The 23,867-nt window shown below is 45.7% G+C and overlaps 1 protein-coding gene across 7 annotated transcripts in view; it reads left to right on the top strand.

The window, feature by feature from the left end:
- Positions 1-23,867, top strand: part of TADA2A (transcriptional adaptor 2A) — a 306,061-nt gene that overhangs the window by 13,337 nt on the left and 268,857 nt on the right. For all 7 annotated transcript variants that reach the window (XR_011319238.1, XR_011319239.1, XM_069756577.1 and 4 more), the window contains exon 3: positions 10,812-10,871. Coding sequence is in view for 5 of the 7 variants with exons in the window: in XM_069756577.1 (XP_069612678.1) it covers positions 10,812-10,871 (60 nt within the window). In the remaining 2 variants the exon portion in view is untranslated. The remainder of the gene's footprint in view (positions 1-10,811; positions 10,872-23,867) is intronic.

The raw sequence follows: 23,867 nt of genomic DNA, 5'->3' as shown, positions 1-23,867 counted from the left end.
ATATAAAGCTGTGCCCCATATACAATGCTCTGCTCTGTTCATTATGGCCCCATAGATGCTCCTTATAAAGCTGTGCCATATATGCTCTGCACCGTTCAGTTTGGCCCAATAGATGTTCCTTATAAAGCTGTGCCATATATGCTTTTCACCGTTCATTATGGCCCCATAGATGCTCCTTATAAAGCAGCGCCATATATGCTCTGCACTGTTCATTATGGCCCCATAGATGCTCCTTATAAAGCTGTGCCATATATGCTCTGCACCGTTAATTATGGCCCGATAGATGCTCCTTATAAAGCTGTGCCATATAGAATGCTCTGCACCGTTCATTATGGCCCCATAGATGCTCCTTATAATGCAGTGCCATATATGCTCTGCACCGTTCATTATGGCCCCATAGATGCTCCTTATAAAGCTGTGCCATATATGCTCTGCACTGTTCATTATGGCCCCATAGATGCTCCTTATAAAGCTGTGCCCTATATGCTCTGCATCGTTCAGTTTGGCCCCATAGATGCTCCACATAAATCTGTGCCATATATAATGCTGCTGCTGCAATAAAAAAAAAGCACATACTCACCTTTCTTGCTTGCAGCTCCCCAGCGTCCGGTCCCGGCGTCTCTCCGCACTGACTGTTCAGGCAGAGGGCGCCGCGCACACTATATGCGTCATCGCGCCCTCTGACCTGCACAGTCAGTGCGGAGAAATGCCGGGAAGATGGAGCGGCGCCCGGCGTGTGGATCGTGGACAGGTAAATATGACATACTTACCTGCACCCGGCTTCCCGCTCCTTCCCCCGGACAGCTGGTCTTCGGGTGCCGCAGCTTCATCCTCTATCAGTGGTCACTGGCACCACTCATTAAAGAAATGAATATGCGGCTCCACCCTTATGGGAGTTGTCACGATTCACACCATGACCGTCACCCCTACGTCACGGGTCGGGGTGACTTTAGGCCAACAGACAGCTATCACATGTGCAGTGGGGCTTATCTTAGTTATCCCTCCACTCCACAATATGATGAAAACACACACACAAGGCTATTGACCTCTTAGTTTACAGCAGGGGCTTATTCTAGGTATCCCACTGCTCTTCAATATACCACGAACTGCAGGGATTTATGTATATCCCGCTTACAGTTCAGTTCCACTTAAAACTTGCAGCTCTCTGGCGCCCCCTTACTCTCAGGTCAGATTAGGTACTGCACCTGGGGTAATTAGTCGCCAGAAAGGCTGCCTGCTATGTACTGGCTATTGGGCACGCTGCAGCGATGCGATAAACTACTCCCACTCGGGCAGGAACAATAATTATTAATCTACATCATCACCCAAAAGCCTGCACACTATCGCTGCCACCAGCTTCGATTAAACGGGTCCGAAGCTAACCCAAAACAGTAGCGTAATTCCCTTCAGGAGACTTAGGGTACGTTTTAGAGCATGGAGAAAGAACTAGTATTAAATATTATACTCCGTAAAGTTTAGGCAGTGCTTTATCAAAATATTTTACAAAGATGTTACAAATGAGACAATTGCAAATATGTACAAGGTAATTATAACATAAAGGGATTACAGGAGAAAAGATAACTCACATGTTCTCAGTTCATTGCAGGCAACCAGGCTAGTGGAGGTCCCATACGTCCCAGTGCATTACCTTGCTCAGGGCTCTCCAGGAAAAAGACAAGAACTGACTGCTGGGAGCCTGCCAGAAACTTAAAACCAGCTAGTGACATCACAGAAAGGCTGGCTTATCCAGACCCTCCTGTCTCTACATTCTGAGTACTTCAACCTTAAATTTATCTACTTTCTATAACTTCGCTACAAAACATGTCATAGTCATAACAATCCCAGCATTCATGTACAAAAGAAAGAGAGAAAAGAAGCGAAATAAATGTGCACACTCAGCTGTTATTTAGAAAATGTGAACAATGCTTTATTGAGGCCGAAAAACACAGTGCCTATACATATACAAACATTTAAAACAGCATGTAAAAACATACCCAAACATATCACTACCGTACCCTCTGGATAAAGGAATACGGTCAAAAAGCAGACCCCATAGGGAGAAATAATCCCTCAAGACTAGATGGTGAGTAAAAAGATGTTTTAATAAATGGTGCACACAAAATGCTGCAGGGCATGAAAATCAAGGCTTCCCAATGGTAAAAGATATAATGAAATAAAGCGCTGTCACAGCTGGTGTCGGATTCTCTAGATGGAAGCTAAGTTGACTTAGTGAGTAAAGCAAGAGCTATACAAAGCTGTGACACTGCTGGGAATTACCCCGCCACAATGCCTACAGCATATCGTGTGCACAATGCTAGCAGCACAATAACAAAATGACAGCGTGAATAATAATGCTCACTAGTCTGAATGGGGCCCACTGGCTCCCAAGACTAAATGGTGAGTGTATGAGAGAAAAAAAACAAACAAAAAAAAAAAACGTTGTAATAGACAGTGCACACAAAATGCTGCAAGACATAAGGATCAGGGCTTTCCAATAGAGAAAATATAATAAAATAACACTCTGCCACAGCTAGTGGATGATTCACTGAATGGAGGCTCAGCTGACTAAACAATGAAGCTGAAGTTTTAACAAAGCTGTGACACTGCTGGGAATAGCCCCGCCAGAGTGCCTGCAGCACACCGTGTGCACAATGCTAGCAGCACATTAACATAATGACAGCATAAATGGTGATACTCACTACTCTGTATGGGGCCCACTGGCTCCCTACGCGTATCGCTACTCACGGTAGCTTCGTCAGGGGAAGTGATGGACTGTCAGTCCCGTCAGGTATATATGTCATAAGTGCACTTATGTGATAAGTCAATTGACTGCCGGCACCTGCGTCCGGCAGACATTGACCTATGAGAGCAGTCTGTCAGAATAAATCAGGGGAATCCACATGATGTAATGAAAGTCCCAGTACGGCGGTCAGAGGACAAATAAAAAACTTGCAATGTCCTATCCCCCTATCAGCGAAGACTGACCCACGTGCATGTGCCAGCGTGAGCAGAGGCCGCTGCTAAGCGACACGCCCCCATCGCCGCCGCTAGGATACAGAGCTGTTGAAATAATCCATTCCAGCCTGAAATGCTGGTCCAAGCACCGACGCTGTGCTGGATTCCACAGGATGTGCCGTGATTCCATGGTGCCGCGCGTGCGCTCTACTCTTACCGCAGGTGTCTAGATAACCTACCTAGTGCAGCTAGGGGCGCATGCGCTGTGAAGTGGGGCTGTTCCTCCAGATTGTAACAGAGCGGCGAGATATATAAAAGCAGAAAACCGCCCTCAGATCCCTCCTATCAGATAGAATAAATGTATCTCTTATAGGAGAGACAATAAGGTCCTGGCCATTTAAGCCAAAAAAAAACATGAGTCCCTAGATCTAAATAGAAGTGTCCCTGAGATCCATATACCATAAGCTGATGAGGTAATGGCCCCACCCCTTTGTCAATAAATCCATGATCTATCCCCTGGATCCCTATCATGTCTGGCCAGTCTCCTCCATCTCCTGTAGATTATCTAAGGCTACGTTCACATTAGCGTTCCGCTAATGTGCGTCGCTGTTGCGTCGGCGACGCAGCGGCGACGCAGCGGCGACGCGCCCCTATGTTTAACATGGGGGACGCGTGCGTTTTTTTTGTTGCGTTTTCCGACACGTGCGTCGTTTTCGACGCTAGCGTCGGACGCAAGAAAATGCAACAAGTTGCATTTTTCGTGCGTCCGATTTTCGTCAAAAAACGACGCACGCGTCGCAAAACGCAGCGTTTTTGCGTGCGTTTGCGCGCGTTTTTTGTGCGTCGTGCGTTGCGTCGCCGTTGCGTCGCCGACGCACCGGCGCGCAACGCTAATGTGAACGTAGCCTTAAGACATCAAATCCTCCAATGCCAAACAAGGGGCACATATATTGTGCTACCAGTTCCGCCCCTTAGTGAATACAAAATACAAGTATAGAAACAAGCTATGGGCCGGAAGATAATTCTGTGTAGTCGTAGGCTACATATATACTATCCTTGGGGAACAATACTTACCCAAAAGGTACCTCCCTGCTCACAAAATGAAGCAGAAGGCAATATAAATGCTGTAAAGTACTAGACCCATATATTTAGGGCAGCAAAAATCCTGTGTATAGGAGGTCTTCATTGAGGCCTCCTGGTGAGACCGACCCCAGTTTGAATATCCACCGGGCCTCTAATCTAAGGAGCTCCCCCTGTCTATCTGATTTCCGAAGATTCTTGGGGACTGTTTGTAATCCCAATACCCTGAGTCCCAGAGTGCTGCTGGAATGTACCTGTAAAAAATGCATGGCGACAGTTGTAATATTTTTGCCCTTGGCTAGGTCCCGTGTGGCACAATTAATATTAGAAATGTGTTGCTGGATCCTTTTACGTAGTTCCTGTGAGGTCTGCCCCACATATAATTTGGGGCAAGAACACATTATAACATACACCACATTTGATGTTCTACAGTTCATTTAGTCTCTAAGAGTGTGCACTGACGTATCTCCAGGATTTGTAACAGAGGATCCCCTCTTCACAAATGGGCAAATGTTGCAATCTCCACATGGGTACATTCCTTTAAGGGTAATCCCTCTACCCAATTTCATTGTTGGCCTGATAAAATGGCTCCTGGATAAAGAGTCCCGCAGGTTGGGTGCTCGTCTAGCTGTGAGTAGAGGACGCTCTGGCAAGAGGTCAGCTATTTTGGAATCCGTTTTCAAAATGTCCCAGTGTTGTTGAAATAACACTGAGACACTGTCCCAGTGGTTATGGAATGTCGTAATGAATCTAAGATTCTTATTTGAGTCCTTTTTCTTCGGTTGGAGGAGATGTTCCCTTGTCATAGATTTCGTGCGTCGTAATGCATTGGAAACAATTGATCTCGGGTGTCCTCTTGCTTGGAGGCGTGTTGAAAGAGACTTGGCTTGAGAATTAAAGTCGCTAAGTCGGGTACAGTTACATCGCAGTCTGTAGAATTGTCCAGTTGGTAAATTTGGTTTCTGATGTTTCAGCATTCATCTCTGATTAACCTTGGCATTCTAAAGAGATCAAATATGTCATATGTGTGATGCGTCATTACAGAGAAATCCCTTCTTTTTTACCTGATGGAGTTAGAAGCTCAGGTTTACCGTGGTGGATAGATCCACCGAGGGAGATTAAGAATATGTATTTTCCTGTTCCTATCTTAAATGGTTTGCCTAATATCTTACAAAAACAGAAACAAAGAACTTCCATGGATTCTAGAGATTTCTAATCCAGTTATAGCTGGAGAAGAGTTGGAGCCTCCCAAAGCGATCGTAAATTCCTTTCTTCAATAAAACTCCCCCCAGTACATTGGCAAGGCAGCTCTTGGCTGAGTGAAAGGGAAGGAGGGATTTTTAGCCCACAGCCTGGCTAACAAGATAAACTAAACTTATATGATATTTCATACAATATCATGACACCTCCCCCTTTTGGTTTGCGCTACGGAGGCAGAACCCCTCGGTATGCCTCCATGCACACCTCAGTAGGTTCACCCTGGCGGGACAGGCCATCTGCATTCCCATGCTCTCTGCCCGTTTTGTGTTCAATGGTGAAGTCAAACTGCTGAAGGGCAAGGCTCCAGCGTAGCAACCTGCCGTTGGTTCCACACATGGCGTTTAGCCAGCGCAGAGGGTCGTGGTCGGTCACCACAGTGATGGGGCGACCGTACAAGTAGGGCTGGAAGAGCTGCAGGGCCCAGACTATGGCCAGGCACTCCTTCTCGATGGTGGAGTAGGCCACTTCCCTCGGCAAAAGTTTCTGGCTCAGGTATAACACGGGGTGCTCTTGGTCCTCCGAGTCAACCTAGCTGAGCACAGCACCGAGACCAAACTCGCTGGCGTCAGTCTGTACCAAGAACGGTCGACTGCTGTCGACTTCTTTCAACACAGGGGCGTTGCACAGTGCTGTTTTCAATGCCTGGAAGGCCCCCTCACAGCCATCGGTCCAGTTGACGATGTGGGGTAGCTTCTTCCTGGTGAGGTCAGTCAAGAGTTTTGCCAGGCTACTATAGTGCTGTACGAAGCGCCTATAGTACCCTGCAGTGCCCAAGAAGGACATCACCTGTTTCTTGGTCACGGGAGTGGGCCAGTTCACGATAGCGCTCACTTTCTCAGGCTCTGGTTTCAGGGTGTTTCCACCTACCCGGTGCCCCAGGTAGTGAACCTCCCTCATGCCCATCTGGCACTTTCCCGGCTTGATAGTCAGTCCTGCTTGGTGAATTCGCCTGAGCACCTCCTCGAGATGCTGCAGGTGTTCATCCCAGGAGGAACTGAAGATGGCAATGTCATCCAAGTATGCCACGGCGCACTTCTCCAGTCCCTGAAGCAGGAGGTTGACCATCTGCTGGAAAGGGGCAGGGGCATTCTTCATGCCGAAGGGCATGACCGTGGACTCGTACAGTCCGAAGGGCGTGATAAAGGCGGACTTCTCCTGCGCATCGGGGCTCAGGGGAATCTGCCAGTATCCTCGACTCAGATCCATTATTGTTAGGTAATTTGCGCCAGCTAACCTATCCAGCAGCTCCTCGATGCGCGGCATTGGGTGCGCGTCAGAGGCTGTGATGGCGTTGAGCCCCATGTAGTCCACGCAGAACCGGGTGGTCCGGTCTTTCTTTGGCACGAGAACTACAGGTGAGGCCCACGCGCTCTTTGACCGTCGAATCACCCCCAGCTGTAACATCTCATCGATCTCCTCACGCATAATCTGCTGCACCTGGTCAGAGATTCGATAGGGTGTTTGCCGTAGTGGGGCGTGATTCCCGGTGTCCACCTCGTGGACTGCTAACTCAGTCCTACCAGGTCGATTGGAAAACACGATCCGGAAGGGTTCCAGTGTGGTTTGCAACTGCAACCGCTGGGGTTCAGTTAACGAGGCGCTTACCTCCACGTCCTCGATGGACCCACTGGCCTTGGCTTGGGCCAGCATGTCCAGGCGGGTGTCTTCCTCCCCGTCTTCGGGCAAGCTGCAGACCGGTAGGACGAAAGGTTCACGTTCGTGATGAGCTTTCATCATGTTGACGTGAAAGGCCTTTCGCCTACCCCGAGCGTGGTCAAGCGTGACCACGTAGGTGACCGGGTTGAGCTGTTAGTGGACAACGTACGGGCCCTCCCAGGCCGCCTGAAGCTTATCCGTTGGTACGGGGACCAGCACCCACACCTTTTGACCCACGTGGTAGGTCCGCTCCCGGGCGTTCTGGTCGTACCAGTGCTTCTGATCAGCCTGAGCCTGCGTCATGTTGTCATGCACCAACTGCGTCCAGGTCTGCATCTTGTCACGAAAGCGCATGACCTACTCCACTATGGACACTTCAGAAGAGTTCGGCTCCTCTTCCCAGGAATCTCTTACCAACCCAAGGGGTCCCCGGACTCGCCTGCCATACAGGAGCTCGAAGGGAGAGAACCCCGTCGAGGCCTGCGGAACCTCTCGGTAAGCGAACAGCAGGTGTGGGAGGTACCGCTCCCAGTAGTGCCCTTGAGTCTCAACCAGCATGCGTAGCATCTGTTTGAGGGTACCATTGAAGCGTTCACACAAGCTCTGTGGGTGATACGCACTCGATACCAGGTGCTTCACCTGCATTCTCTTACAGAGAGCTTCCATTAGGCGAGACATAAATTGGGTCCCTTGATCAGTAAGCATTTCCCTGGGAAATCCTACACGTGAAAAGATGGCCAACAGGGCATCAGCCACCTTATCTGCCCTAGTTGACGACAGAGCTACTGCCTCTGGGTACCGGGTAGCGTAGTCTACCACAGTAAGGATGTATTGCTTTCCAGAGCTGCTGGAGACGGCCAGCGTGCCCACAATGTCCACCGCGATTCTCTGGAAAGGCTCCTCTATCACTGGTAAAGGGATCAGGGGAGCCTTGAAGGGAACCTGTCACCTGAATTTGGCGGGACAGGTTTTGGGTCATATGGACGGAGTTTTCGGGTGTTTTATTCACCCTTTCCTTACCCGCTGGCTGCATGTTGGCCGAAATATTGGATTGAAGTTCATTCTCTGTCCTCCGTAGTACACGCCTGCGCAAGGCAAGATTGCTTTCCGCAGGCATGTACTACAGAGGACAGAGCATGAACTTCAATCCAATATTGCGGCCAGCATGCAGCCAGCGGGTAAGGAAAGGGTGAATAAAACCTTACCCGCTGGCTGCATGTTGGCCAAAATATTGGATTGAAGTTCATTCTCTGTCCTCCGTAGTACACGCCTGCGCAAGGCAAGATTGCTTTCCGCAGGCATGTACTACAGAGGACAGAGAATGAACTTCAATCCAATATTGCGGCCAGCATGCAGCCAGCGGGTAAGGAAAGGGTGAATAAAACACCCGAAAACTCCGCCCATATGACCCAAAACCAGTCCTGCCAAATTCAGGTGACAGGTTCCCTTTAAGAGCAGGCCCCGCCTTCCCCACTCTTTGACAAGTGATACGGGAGCGGCAGTAGTTTGACACATCTGTCCCCATCTTAGGCCAATAGAAGTGTTGAGACAGCCGGGCCTTAGTTTTGCTGATCCCCAAGTGTCCAGCTAGCGGGATCTCATGGGCAATCCGTAACAACTCACCCCGGAATTGCTGCGGGAGGACCAGCTGTCTTTCCCTCAACCACTCCTTTTGTGATTCTCTGGGTACTTTCTCCCGTTTTATCCTTCCTCGTTCCCAGAACACCTTCTCCTTATCAGTCTCGGAAGTGGGTGTCTCGCGAGTTGTCTCAAACTCTCTAGGCTCGCATCTGTGCGCAGAGCGGCCTGAAACTCCTGGCTAGGGGAAGCCAGAAGCGATGTCCGGGTCCCTTCCCCACGGGAACCCTCTTGGACCTGTTCTGGGTCCACCTCTGGTTCAGTCACACTGATAACTGAGGAGGGTCCGGAAGGCCGACAGTTATCTGCGTTCCGGGCACTCTGACTGCGGGTGACAGCAGCTACGTAGGCTGTCTCCCCGGGGGTTTCTACAGACCCATCAGCCGGCGCTGCTATGGGCTCTACCTCCCCATCCACCCCCAACACTCCAGGGGCAGTGCTACTTATGGGCCAGTTACCTTCCTCGGTGGCACTGGTCACTTTCATGGCATCACCTTCCTCATGGTTCCCATGCATCTCCCCATTTCCTGTAGCACTTGCCCCTGTTAGGGGTTCCTCAGCCGTCTCACTCTGCAGAGCGACGTGGCTGGGCACGCCTGTACCTATGGACACATTAACCTTTACAGAAAAATCATTATCAGGTTCAGTTGGCACAGGTACAACATTTTCACCATCAATCCTAGGGAAAAAATGGTTATTAGATGCATCATTACAAGATAAAGCATGGTCAGGTAACACATGCGATTTCCCATCACCATCATCCATCATCATGGAGGACAGAGAATGAACTTCAATCCAATATTGCAGCCAGTGGGTAAGGAAAGGGTGAATCAAACACCCAAAAACCCCGCCTCCATGGCTGAAGATTGTTCCCTCCAAATTCAGGTGACAGTGTCCCTTTAAATAAAGGTACCTTCACACTGAGCAACTTTACAATGAGAACGACAACGATCCGTGACGTTGCAGCGTCCTGGATAGCGATCTCGTTGTGTTTGACACGCAGCAGCGATCAGGATCCTGCTGTGACATCGCTGGTCGGAGCTAGAAGGTCAGAACTTTATTTGGTCGTCAGGTCGGCGTGATTCGTCATGTTTGACAGCAAAAGCAACGATGCCTGCAATGTTTTTACATGGAGCTAACAACCAGCGAGAACGATAAGTACGTCACTGGATCGCTCCTGCATCGTTCTGGAGTTGCTGTGTTTGACGTCTCTACAGCGACCTAACAGCGACGCTCCAGGGATCTAGTTTAGGTCAGATCGTTGTCTATATCGCTGGAGCGTCACTTAGTGTAATAGTACCTTTAGTCAAAGCCCTAATTAGCAGAGGAAATGAAGAAACTCTTTTTAGAAATCTAATTTTTACAGAAAAAACGTTATACATGGGCTGGTTAGGCAGGGAATTTACTCAGAAATAAGTGAGTGCTGCAGGGTTGAACGTCATGGGGGTCCTAACAGTTTCCCTTTAACTTTCTATATCCTGCATTACTGTTGTATATATTCTTCATCACCGTCTGCTATAAAGCTTATCCTGAAGCTGGAGAACAAACATGGCAGCTACTGGAAACTTCAGCAGACCCCATACTGCTATTGCAACCCATTTGCTCCCTGCAGTCATATAGAGTGGGGCTGCTGACAAGCCCACCCAGAAGGGACACCTGTGCATCTGCCATCACAGCTAGCTTCGATCGTTGCTGTTGGGGCGCATCAAGATGTCCGTACTAATCGGTCTGAAATTGGACCGCAATGCGTGGACCGTCCACGTCTCTCCTGACCCGATTGTCACAGCCACAATCAAATATGTGAGGCTGCCAAGCTCGGGTCTTGCTATCTGCATCAATCTGTGCAATATGGTACAGTCTCAGACCAATTTGTATGGACTTCTGAATGCGCCCTTAACGGCAGATGACATGTGGGAAGGGCTCAGTTCTTGCACTCTTGGATATATCCGTCATAGTGCATTAAAGGGTTGATATGAATCTGTCATTACTTTCTTGTACCTTCAGCATATGAGCATTGACAGTTTAATGTAAATCATTACAATATCTAACAGCGTTTTGAGTGGAATTGATTCGCAATGAATTGTTATTTACATGGAGTAATACAAGTTGAAAATTACCGTTTGTGAATTCTTACATGTTATTCATATCTTAAGTTCATTGTAGGTTATATAATTTTAATGGGATTCATTTTACAAGCAATGTATTGTTTTTTTTTCCTTTAGTGCTTTTCAAGAGGCTTTGAGTATAAGAAACACCAAAGTGATCATAATTATGAGATAATGGTAAATATATGATTTTAATAACTTTGCCTAACACAATAATAGAGTGCAACTCAATAGAAAACTATTTTTGATTTTGGCTAAAAACTAAAATCTTTACAGAGTGGACATGTTACTACAAGGGATACAGTAACTAAAATCTATGTACACTTTCACACTTTCTCTAGGTAGTCGCCACGACAGCACTACAGGAAGTTGTGTTTCCTGTCCCTATTAGGATCGGGAAACAAAGATGTCTACTTGCCCTTTCTCTCTTCCTAATTCCAGTGTTTTTCCTTTTCTTATGGGGAATGAGGAGGTCATCCTGCAGTACTATATGTCCGACGACGGACCCTGCCGATGTTACTTTTTTTGTCAGCCGGACTGCTGAGGTCGATTGCTCTGCTTTCCTCCTTTCATGGCTGCTCCTGTCTCCCCAGGGACTCAGGACACACAATTTCTCCTGTGCTCTGGGGCAAATCTAAATGTTTGCAGTCTGAGCTCCCCCAGTGTCTTCTCCTACCCTTCCACGTGCAGGGCCTAGCATGTGCAGTACATGTACCAAAAGTGACGTTGGTTATGACCGCGCTCCCATTTAGCATCACTTCCAATTGACTTCCAGGGTGGGACTTGTGACCATTTGCCAGCGTTTTTTGCTTCGTCAAATTGAGGACCCTGGTCCATCCAGGGTACTCATGGGAATCTCCCTTACCTTCACCGTCAAGCCTGGGAGAGGAGTTATCATCTGTGGGATGATGCCACACTGGGTCCCAGGACATTTGGGTGTAAGTGTCCTGGATGGAAGACATTTTAAGGTAGGGCTGATCCTTTTGCTGTGGAAGGTTCTCTTTCCTCTTGCCCTTAATCTGCGTGAACCCAAGCCCAGTAAGTGTTCTGGCATGGGAGGGTATTTCTCTTTTTTTTTTTTTTTTTGCAGCAGGATATCTTTATTATTCCTGTTATCCTTCTCTCTTTTACAGAGAGACAAGGTCCCTGCTGATAGTTACAATTGATAAATGTGATATCTGTGCTAGGAAACTTCCATCTTACTATAAGAAGAGACTATGTCAGGATTGTACTGATAGGATGGTAAAGGAGGAACAGACCTCTTTAAAGGATGAAATTCAGTAATTATTCGCCAGGATATCTAGTTGTCCTTAGCCTCTTCTTCCCATACTGTAACCCTGCCCCCATTGGGAAAAAGATTAGTTTGGAAGAGTTACGGACTCACTCTCAGGCGGAGAAGAGTTATCTTTGACTCCAGACCTGACCCAGGTCACAAAAAATGTTATTTCTCGCCGGAGGACATGCGGTAAGAAGTGCTATGGAAGTGGATGAGATGAGGATCACTCGGATGATCCAAGACTTGGTGTTTAATCAGGGGAATCGAATCAATGAAGTCCGTTGTGTTCCCTGTACATGAAAATGTTCAGTGTCTAATTATGGATGAATGAGAAATTGTTAGACGTTCCTGCTGAACTAAAGGATAGGTTTCCATGGGAGCAAGAGAGATCCAGATGTTGGTTTGAGATACCGAAGGTTGACACCCAGGTGACTAGAATAGCTAAAAAGACAACCATGCCCAATTAAGATTCTTCGCAGCTTAGACACTGGATGGACCGAAATATGGCCAATCTGTTGAAGAAATCCTGGGAGACTTTATCAGCTGTGTTTGGAACAAATGTGGTCTACACATGTGGCGAGATCCATGTTCCGGTGGCTGAATCAATTTTAGGGTCATCTTAGTATGAACACTCATAGAGAAGACATGTTAGCTTCACTGCGTCTTCTCCAGAAGGCCAGATGATTCCTGGCAGATGACTCTACAGAGTCAGTCAGTCAGGAGCTGTGAGATCATCAGTTTTGTCAAACTCCACAAGATGGGTGCTTTGGCTAAAATTTTGGAATTGAGATGTAGGTTACAAGATCAAGCTCTGTTCTATTTCCTTTTGAGGTGAATATACAGTCATGGACAAAAATTTTGAGAATGAGACAAATATTAATTTTTCCAAGGTCTACTGCTTCATTTTTTCTAATGGCAATTTGCATATACTCCTGAGAGTCAGAGTGATCAGCTTAACAGCAATTACTGTACTTGCAAAGTCAATATTTACCCAGAAAATTAACTTTAACCCCCAAAACACATTTCAACATCATTTCAGTCCTGCCTTAAAAGGAGCAGCTAACATCGTTTTAGTGATTGATCCATTAACACAGGTGTGGGTGTTGTTGAGGACAGGGCTGGCGATCAATCAGTCATGATTAAGTAAGAATGACATCACTGGACACTTTAAAAGGAGGCTGGTGCTTGGTATCGTTGTTTCTCTTCAGTTAACCATGGTTATCTCTAAAGAAACACATGCAGCCATCATTGCACTGCACAACATTAGCCTAACAGGGAAGAGTATCGCAGCTACAAAGATTGCACCTCAGTCAACAAGAACATCATCAAGAACTTCAAGGAGAGAGCTTCCATTGTTGTCAAAAAGGCTCCAGGGCACCCAAGAAAGACCAGCAAGCGCCAGGACCGTATCTTAAAACTGTTTCAGCTGTGGGATCGGACTACCAGCAGTGCCGAGCTTGCTCAGGAATGGCAGCAGGCTGGTGTGAGTGCTTCTGCACGCACTGTGAGGCGGAGACTCTTTGAGCAAGGCCTGGTTTCAAGGAGGGCAGCAAAGAAGTCACTTCTCTCCAGAAAAAACATCAGGGACCGACTGATATTCTGCAAAAGGTACAGGGAGTGGACTGCTGAGGACTGGGGCAAAGTCATTTTCTCTGATGAATTCCCTTTTCAATTGTTTGGGACATCTGGAAAACGGCTTATTTGGAGAAGAAGAGGTGAGCGCTACCACCAGTCTTGTCTCATGCCAACTGTAAAGCATCCTGAAACCATTCATGTGTGGGGTTGCTTCTCAGCCAAGGGAATCGGCTCACTCACAGTCTTGCCTAAAATCACAGCCATGAATAAAGAATGGTACCAGAATGTCCTCCAAGAGCAACTTCTCCCAACCGTCCAAGAGCAGTTTGGCGCCCAACAATGCCTTTTCCAGCATGATGGAGCACCTTGCCATAAAGCAAAGGTGATAACTAAATGGCTCATAGAACAAAACATAGAGATTTTGGGTCCATGGCCTGGAAACTACACAGATCTTAAAGGGAACCTGTCACCTGAATTTGGCGGGACCAGTTTTGGGTCATATGGGCGGGGTTTTTGGGTGTTTGATTCACCCTTTCCTTACCCGCTGGCTGCATGCTGGCTGCAATATTGGATTGAAGTTCATTCTCTGTCCTCCATAGTACACGCCTGCACAAGGCAAGGTTGCTTTGTGCAGGCATGTACTATGGAGGACAGAGAATGAACTTCAATCCAATATTGCAGCCAGCATGCAGCCAGCGGGTAAGGAAAGGGTGAATCAAACACCCGAAAACTCTATCTGTCAGGATTTGGTCCAGAAGTTGATTGAGAGCATGCCAGGGAGAATTGCAGAGGTCTTGAAGAAGAAGGGTCAACACTGCAAATATTGACTTGCTGCATTAACTCATTCTAACTGTCAATATAACCTATTGGTACTCATAATATGATTGCAATTATATTTCTGTATGTGATATAAACATCAAACACTAATAAAAACCAGAGGGCAGCAGATCATGTGAAAATATAATTTTGGTGTCATTCTCAAAAATTTTGGCCATGACTGTATGTTTGGTCCGGCTTTAAATGAGTTGTTAAAGAAAGCAGCAGATAAGAAATCTCTACCTGAACCAAAGATCTTAAAAATAAGGTTTTTTTATCCTCTGCAGAACCAACTTCCTCAGTACAGGAAGAAAGGCAAGTCGGGATGCTGGAGCTATCCCAAACGGGGGAAAAGGTAAAATTGTTTTGCTCTCTCAGAACAAGCACCAGAATAATCCATATACCAGGGCGGTGGGAAGCCCGATCTCAGAATTTTTCTTACAATGGCAGACAATTTCCTAAAAATCTGTGAGTTCTGGATTCTATCAAAGAACGGTTGAAAACAGTTTTTCTCCTACCTTCTAGTTTCATCCCAGTAGTTACAATACACTCGGATGTTCAGTCATTAGAATTTGAATACTTTGGGAGTGATCTCCCCAGTTCCAACAATAGAGTATGGCAGGGGTCATTATTCTTACCTGTTTCTAGTAAAGAAGTCAAGCAGAACATGCAAAATTCCTGAAACCTCTAAACCAGTATCTAACCTACAGAAGGTTCAAGATGGAGTCCATTAAGTTCACCATCTCCCATATAGGGAAGAGAAGGTTTGTATCGTGCACTCAGCCTAAATATAGGCAAGGTTCTGGTGTAATGGACCAATGACCCTAGATACCAGTGGAAATTTTAAATTCACCGCACACTCTTGTGGATTTTCATGCAAAACGTGGTGTAATTTTATTAGTACATAATCTGAGAACGTAACAGAATATTATAGCTCATGCGAGCTTACAAAACGTTTCGGCTCCGCCGGAGCCTTTGTCACATAATCGCTGTAAACAAAAGAAAAACATACACAATCAACAAAAAGAGAGAACACATATCATAAGTGCCAATAATAGAAGATCGTCCAAGTGTCAATGTTGCCATCAAGTAGATCAGTCTACAAAAGTATTTATGCTCAACAATGGTAAGTTTTCCATTTATATACATATATACAAAATGAAATACGATAAATGGTTTGTCCCAAGGACCGGTGACATGTAATTAGGTGTACTGATCCTGAGTGCTCTAAAAGGAGTATCCCCATAGAAAGCATATATATTCAGATATATATCAAAACATCGTAGCAGAAAATGAAAACATCAGTGAGTATATGACCTATCTTATTAGGGTATTTACCTTACTCCAGTTATGAAAGAAACATGCAGAAGCTAGGGAAGAGGATCCCAGTAGTGTTTCGTATACACTGTAGGAAATAGTGAAGATTAATTAGCATATGTGAAGGTCCAAAAGAAGTGTCCATAGAGATGTGCACAATACCTATTATACTGTTAATGCCCGCATGAAGATGCTCATGGCCAGTGGATGGAGATTTGCAAGAGTGAATAATAAGTATGCAGGCGGTGTAATTGCATAAAAATAGTGCGGGAGTAGTGTAGGATTAATGATGTTTACCTTTTGTGGTTGCTATCAGAAGCAGCGCTCCTGTGCCTTGCCAAGATCGGCGTGTGTGTGCTGTGCTCTGCGTCTGGTTTAAATGCAGCTCAGTGCCGCTACACCGGAAGTGACGTGTCGCGATCGCTCCGTGTGTAACGCGCATGCGCAGCCATTGTGATGGTAACCGGTAGCTCTGCAGTACATTTACCTTGATAGTAGATATCGCTCTATTAAAAGCGGCGATGCTCGCGTTTAAGTTGGCTTGGAGATCATAACACTTCAGGGGTTAATCACCATGGTGTGCGAGGACTAATCACGGTAGGGAGTCAAGAAGGCTAGTGAAAATTGGGAGGACATGATGGATGAAGTATTACATTTTAAGAGATTAGTCACCATGGCGTATATGGGCTAGTGAGGTATGAAAAAAAAATGAAATAACAATCTATATAAAAAATAAAAATAAAGATAATGAACAATAATAAATAATTAATAAAAATAAAATTAGTCTGAAATGGGGATACTCTTAAAGTTTGAGGGGGGGAAAGGTCCTGCATGATTATGATATGGCAGGTATGAGTCAAGGGGTAGGGGTTAACTCACCTAGTGCCATGATAGATTTGCAGGTCTATAAGGTAATGGAAAAAGAATTATTATTAAATGCTCACAATAACCAATCAATATCCCTGTTGAGTCCCTTGGGAGTCAGGGTGTCTAACTTGTGTATCCAATAGGTCTCACTACTGGGATCCTCTTCCCTATCTTCTGCATGTTTCTTTCATAACTGGAATAAGGTAAATACCCTACTAATACTGTATTTTGAGACAGTTCATGTTAATTGATTAATAAAGATAGGTCATATACTCACTTACTGATGTTTTAATTTTCTGCTACGATGTTTTGATATATATCTGAATATATATGCTTTCTATGGGGATACTCCTTCTTTTAGAGCACTCAGGATCAGTACACCTAATTAAATGTCACCGGTCCTTGGGACAACCCCTTTATCGTATTTTATTTTGTATATATATGGAAAACTTACCATTGTTGAGCGTAAATACTTTTGTAGACTGATCTACTTGATCGCAACATTGACACTAGGACGATCTTCTGTTACTGGCACTTATGATATGTGTTCTCTCTTGTTGTAGATTGTGTATGTTTTTCTTTTGTTTACAGTGATTATGTGACAAAGGCTCCGGCGGAGCGGAAACGTTTTGTAAGATCGCATGAGCTATAATATTCTGTTACGCTCCCAGATTATGTACTAATAAAATGATACTAGCTTTTGCATGAAAATCCACAAGAGTGTGCGGTGAATTAAAAATTTCCCATATAGGGAAGACTTCGTTATGGCAACCATCGACTTTCAAGATTCTTGCTATCGTGTTCCATTCTAGCCAGCTTACCAAAAATTCTTGACATTTGCGGTTACACAAGGCCATCAGATGCTACACTTCCAGCTCAGCGTCCTCGAACTTCATCAGCATATCAGGTGTTTACAAAAATCATGGCATAAGTGGGACATTTGTCAGAAAGCAGAACATCTACATAATTCCCTATCTCAAATAGTTCCTAGTCATGACTTTTTCTTTACAATTGCTCAGAGAACATTTACAGAAAACTCTTCAAATTGTGACATCTGTAGGGTGGTTGGTGAATCTTCCAAAATCAGACTTGGTCCCTTCCACCAGGAACATTTCCTTCTGAATGCTCGGAAACAAACAAACTTCTTACCAGAAGACAAACAGATTCAAATGAGATCCAAAATATCTGCTTTATGAGATAAGAGAAAGGTGTCCTTGAGGTTTGTGATGTCGATCTTGGGCTCAATGACTTCATGCATTCAAGCGGTGGCCTGGTCTCAGACCCATATAAGAGTTCTACAGGCACACATTCTATTATGGTGGCACAGATCCACTAGGTCCCTGAAAAAGAGAGATCCTTTGCCCAGTCGTGTGGAATTTTTGCTCGCCTGGTGGCTCAGCTCAGGAAATCTAGGGGAAAAGGTGTCCTGAAATCAGAATCCTTTGACAACCATTACAAAAGATGCCTGCAGAAGAGAATGGAGAGCCATGGTCTCCCACACTTCTTTCCAGGGAATCTGGACACAAAAAGTCAGCCTTCGGTCTTCCAACTTCAGAAAATTAAAAGCCATAGAGGAGGCTCTCGGGGACGCAGTCATGAGTGAAAGTTTCCATGGAACAGAATAGAAATCAATCTTTCTGAGCTACATGTGTCTTTATTTGACAGCTTGGTTGTACAATACTGTGATGGGCTTGTTGGGCTGTCGATGACTTGATTGACAGCTTTTCTGTCCAATCTGTGACTGGGACATGCAAGACTTTCTGCAGGTGTTCGGTGTTCTGGTGATCACATAGCTACTTTAACTGAGCTGTCTGCCCCTGATCCCTGCCAGACGTAGTTTGTACTTCTTGATGAGTCTTAGCCTGATTCTGTTGCTCTGAGTTCTGATCTTCTGCTGCCTGACCCCTTGGACCCTATTTTGACTATCCCTTGTTGTTGACCCTGGACTGTGACCTGACTTACGCTCTCGCCTTTTCCCTTGGTTATCTACATACTCTCTCGGTATTCGCCCAGGGAAGTCTGACTCTTCTGCCTCACAGCCTGTCCGTGAGTAGTAACTAGCGTCACACCTTATTTCAGGAAAGTCGTGTAAAGGTCTATTTAGACAATCTGACAAGCTCACTTGCATCTTCAGGGGGAGCACAAAATTCAAAAATCTAATGTTTGTCTCAGCAAGAATCTTTTCTTAGGCAGAGCGGCATCTTCTCTATCAGCACAATCAGCACTCCTTTTGAAGGGCTCTGCCAGTATCCAGGAAGACTTGAGCCGTGTGGATGTTCATCCAGGTGATTGCAGTCTAGACATGAATACTTTCCGGATGATGGGACAACCAAAACGCAAAAACAGAGCGTTCCTTCTCTCAGAACTCAAACAATGCCTGAATAGCAGTGGATGCATTTGCTCATCCCTAGAATTTCGAGCTAGCCTTCCCACTGATTTCTGCCAGGGATACTATAAAAGATCTGGACAGAGTGGGTAAAAAGAAAGGTCCTTATAGCACCTCTCTGGCCAAAGAGAAGCTGCTTTGAGATCTTATCTTAAACAGCCTATCTTAGAAGGTCCCCTGATTCTCCCACCTTTCTCACCAGGGTCCAATCTACCACCCATAGCTCAAGTCTGGTTGCTTGACTTCTAAAGAAACCGTCACACATAACGATATCGTTAACGATATCGTTGCTTCTTGTGACGTAGCAACGATATCGTTAACGAAATCGTTATGTGTGACAGCGACCAATGATCAGGCCCGTGCTGGGAGATCGTTGGTCGCTGGGGAAAGATCAGAACTTTATTTCGTCGCTGATCTCCCTCTGACATCGCTGAATCGGCGTGTGTGACGCCGATTCAGCGATGTCTTCACTGGTAACCAGGGTAAACATCGGGTTACTAAGCGCAGGGCCGCGCTTAGTAACCCGATGTTTACCCTGGTTACCATTGTAAATGTAAAAAAAAAAAACGCTACATACTTACATTCCCGGTGTCTGGTCACGTCCCTCGCCTTCAGCTTCCCGCACTGACTGGTGAGCGCCGGCCGGCCGTAAAGCAGAGCACAGTGGCCGGTGACTTCACCGCTGTGCTTTACGGCCGGCGCTCAGTCAGTGCGGGAAGCTGAAGGCGAGGGACATGACCAGACACCGGGAATGTCAGTATGTAGTGTTTTTTTTTTTTTTTTTTACATTTACAATGGTAACCAGGGTAAACATCGGGTCACTAAGTGCAGCCCTGCGCTTAGTAACCCGATGTTTACCCTGGCTACCCGGGTACTTCGGCATCGTTGGTCGCTGGAGAGCTGTCTGTGTGACAGCTCTCCAGCGACGCTGCAGCGATAGGCATCCTTGTCTATATCGCTGCAGCGTCGCTTAATGTGACGGTACCTTATGTCCACAATCCTAAAAGCAAAGGGCATCTCAGACAGAATCATAGATACCCTTCAAAATAGCAGAAAACTGGTAACAAGTGCCATCTATAGCAAAATATGGAAGATTTTTGTATCAAGGTGTGACTCCAATCCTTCAAACCTCCTTCATCCGGATATGACCCAAATTTTAGCTTTCGTACAGCATGGTCTACAACATGGCTTAACACATAATACCCTCAAGGTCCAAATTTCAGCCCTAAAAGCCCTCATTTTTTAATCAGAACTTGGCAGATGATTATTGGATAAGGAGATTCATCACTTCAGCATTCAGCTAACATCTAAGACTGGCCAACTTAATCCTGTACGGAGAGCTGAATATTGTTCTCAAAATTTTGATGCTGCCTCCATATCTGTTATGAACTGGTGATTCAGAAACACAATGGACCTGGTGGTGAAGAGCACACAAAGTGACCTGATAGTTACTAATAACATAGGACGAGCTCTGAGACATGGGAACTCTGCTGACCGCAATCCCTAATCCTATCACACCACACTAGAGGTAGCCGTGGAGCGCTCCTGACCAGACCTAGGCGCCTCGGGCACAGCCTGAGAAACTAGCTAGCCCTGAAGATAGAAAAATAAGCCTACCTTGCCTCAGAGAAATTCCCCAAAGGAAAAGGCAGCCCCCCACATATAATGACTGTGAGTAAAGATGAAAATACAAACACAGAGATGAAATAGGTTTTAGCAAAGTGAGGCCCGACTTACTGAATAGACCGAGGATAGTAAAGATAGCTTTGCGGTCAGCACAAAAACCTACAAACAACCACGCAGAGGGCGCAAAAAGACCCTCCGTACCGACTAACGGCACGGAGGTGCTCCCTCTGCGTCCCAGAGCTTCCAGCAAGCAAGAAAAACCAATATAGCAAGCTGGACAGAAAAAATAGCAAACAAAAGTAACACAAGCAGAACTTAGCTTATGCAGGGCAGACAGGCCACAAGACGATCCAGGAGAGAACAAGACCAATACTGGAACATTGACTGGAGGCAAGAAACAAAGAACTAGGTGGAGTTAAATAGAGCAGCACCTAACGACTTAACCTCGTCACCTGAGGAAGGAAACTCAGAAGCCGCAGCCCCACTCACATCCACCAAAGGAAGCTCATAGACAGAACCAGCCGAAGTACCACTCATGACCACAGGAGGGAGCTTGACCACAGAATTCACAACACCTATCGTCTCTGGACTTAGACAGACTGTCTTGGAAATCAGCTTTCCTACTTGCGATTACAATGGCTAGGAGAGTCTTTGGACTTCCGGCCCTCTCGATGTGGGAACCCTACCTAAAGATTCTGACCTGTCATTCCTACCTAAAGTGATTTCAGAGTTCCACATGTCTCAGGAAATGATTCTTCATTCTTTTTGCCAGGATCCATCAACCGATAAGGAAACAGACTTTCACTCCTTAGATGTACTAAGAGTTGAGGAGTTGAAGAGCCTGGAGGAAGGATCAGAATCTTTCTCCAACACTATGGTCAAAATAATGGCAATAAGACATCAAAGAGTACCATTGCTAACTGGAATAACAGAGCAATTTTCAGAACCTATAAGATCCAAAATCCTCCTGAAAAATGTGCAGCTCACTCGACTAGGGCCATATTTGTCTCTTGGACCATAAAGGCAAGCGTTTCCATTGAGCAAATCTTCAGAGCTTCTACCTGGTCCACACCTTCCTCTAAACATTATAGATGAGAATTGATGTCTAACAAAGACTTAGCCCGGAGAACTTTCTCCCAACCTTTCTCCGAAAGGCTGTTGTCCCTGACATTATTTGTTGGTATTCCTCGAGTGGTACTGTTGTGGAGGATGACTTGAGAAAATTAGATTAGATTTACCAATAATTTGTTTTCTAGGAACCCTCCACTACAGAAGGGGTAATTGACACCCCTTCTTTCTGTTTCATTATATTACTTAGTTATTAATGTTTAAGGAAGACTTTAAGTCCATCTAGTTCAACCCATAGCCTAACCTAGCATGCCCTAACATGTTGATCCAGAGGAAGGCAAAAAAAACCCATTGTATTCCCTATTGCTAAATAAATGGTTGAAGCATTCATACTGGTGTGGTTCTTTAGAAAAGCACTGGAAGATAGGAAGTGGTGAGGCGCTATTTTGACCTCTTTGTGTTTTCTTCATCTTCCTATTCGGGTGGGGAGTCAACCTCTTGTGATGCTGTTGTTCCTAGAAAACGAATTACCGGTAAGTCTAACTAAAAACACGCTTGTATTGGTGAATAGAAAAATGACTGAAAAGCCATAGAGGAATGCGAAGCTTAAAGTATAAATGATGGGGGGGGGTGGGGTGGGGGTCATGCTTTAAGCACCAAATTTAGTTTTGAGAAATGGTCTTACATAGAATAGGTATTATTATTATTATTATTATTATTATTATTATATATTTTTATAGTGCCATTTATTCCATGGCGCTTTACATGTGAGGAGGGGTATACATAATAAAAACAAGTGCAATAATCTTAAACAATACAAGTCATAACTGGTACAGGAGGAGAGAGGACCCTGCCCGCGAAGGCTCACAATCTACAAGGGATGGGTGAGAATACAGTAGGTGAGGGTAGAGCTGGTCATGCAGCGGTTTGGTCAATCGGTGGTTACTGCAGGTTATAGGCTTGTCGGAAGAGGTGGGTCTTCAGGCTCTTTTTGAAGGTTTCGATGGTAGGTGAGAGTCTGATATGTTGTGGTAGAGAGTTCCAGAGTAGGGGTGATGCGCGAGAGAAATCTTGTATGTGATTGTGGAAGAGGAGATAAGAGGGGAATAGAGAAGAAGATCTTGTGAGGATTGGAGGTTGCGTGCAGGAAAGTACCGGGAGACGAGGTCACAGATGTATGGAGGTTGTGGATGGCTTTGTATGTCATGGTTAGGGTTTTGTACTGGAGTCTCTGGGCAATGGGGAGCCAGTGAAGGGATTGACAGAGGGGAGAAGCTGGGGGACAGGTGGATTAGTCAGGCAGCAGAGTTTAGAATAGATTGGAGGGGTGCGAGAGTGTTCGAGTTATAATAACAACCAAAGCTTCCCCACAAAAATCAGTGTTTCCTTGTGGCCCCCTCCCTCTTAGGACACTTACACACGTAGACCCATTAAAGTGAATAGGTCTGTGCACATATCAGTGTTTTTTTCCACTGACCGTGTGTCCGTGGACAAAATACACAGAACTGTCCATTTTTATCAGCAGCATGGGCCGCAAAATGTCCCCCACATGTGAACACTGATGAATCACGTGTGATATCCGTGTGTCATCAGTGTGACATATACCGGCGCCTGGGAAGCAACGGTACTGTTCACACTCTTCCCAGTTTCGGGTGCTGAAGACCACTCTTATCATTCTCCTTTGCTTGCGCTGTGATCAGCGCTATCAGGGGAGAATATTGAGAGTTGTATTCAACTGATAACAGCAAGAGCAGTGATGAATAACAGTGAGAGCAGGTGCCGGCCGATGGGAGTATTCATTAGCAGCTGCCTGCGCTATAAAAAAATAAATCAAATGGCGTAGGTTCCCCTGTATTTTTGATAACCAGCCAGGCAAGACTGACAGGCTGCAATCCTCAGCTATCAGTGTTAGGAAGGGTGGTTATCAAAAATAGAGGGGTCCCACACTGTTTTTTTTTTTAAATTATTTAAATTAATTTAAAGAAACTGCTTGGGATCCTCCCCATTTTTGACAACCAGACTTGGTAAAGCTGAGAGCTTGTATTCTCAGACTGGTAAGGCTCCCCCAGCCTAAACAATGGCAGCCCGCAGCCCCCCAGAAAAGGCACATCTGTTAATGTGTCAATCCTGGTGGTTTGCCTTGCTTTTCCCACTTGCCCTGTAGAGGTGGCAAGTGGGGTTCATATTTGTGGGTTGGTCACCTTTGTATTGTCTGGTGACATCAAGTCCACGTCTTAGTAAT

The sequence above is a fragment of the Ranitomeya imitator genome, chromosome 3 (assembly GCF_032444005.1).
Source record: "Ranitomeya imitator isolate aRanImi1 chromosome 3, aRanImi1.pri, whole genome shotgun sequence".
Taxonomy (NCBI): Eukaryota; Metazoa; Chordata; class Amphibia; order Anura; family Dendrobatidae; genus Ranitomeya; species Ranitomeya imitator.
This window is presented reverse-complemented; position numbering and strand designations above follow the sequence as displayed.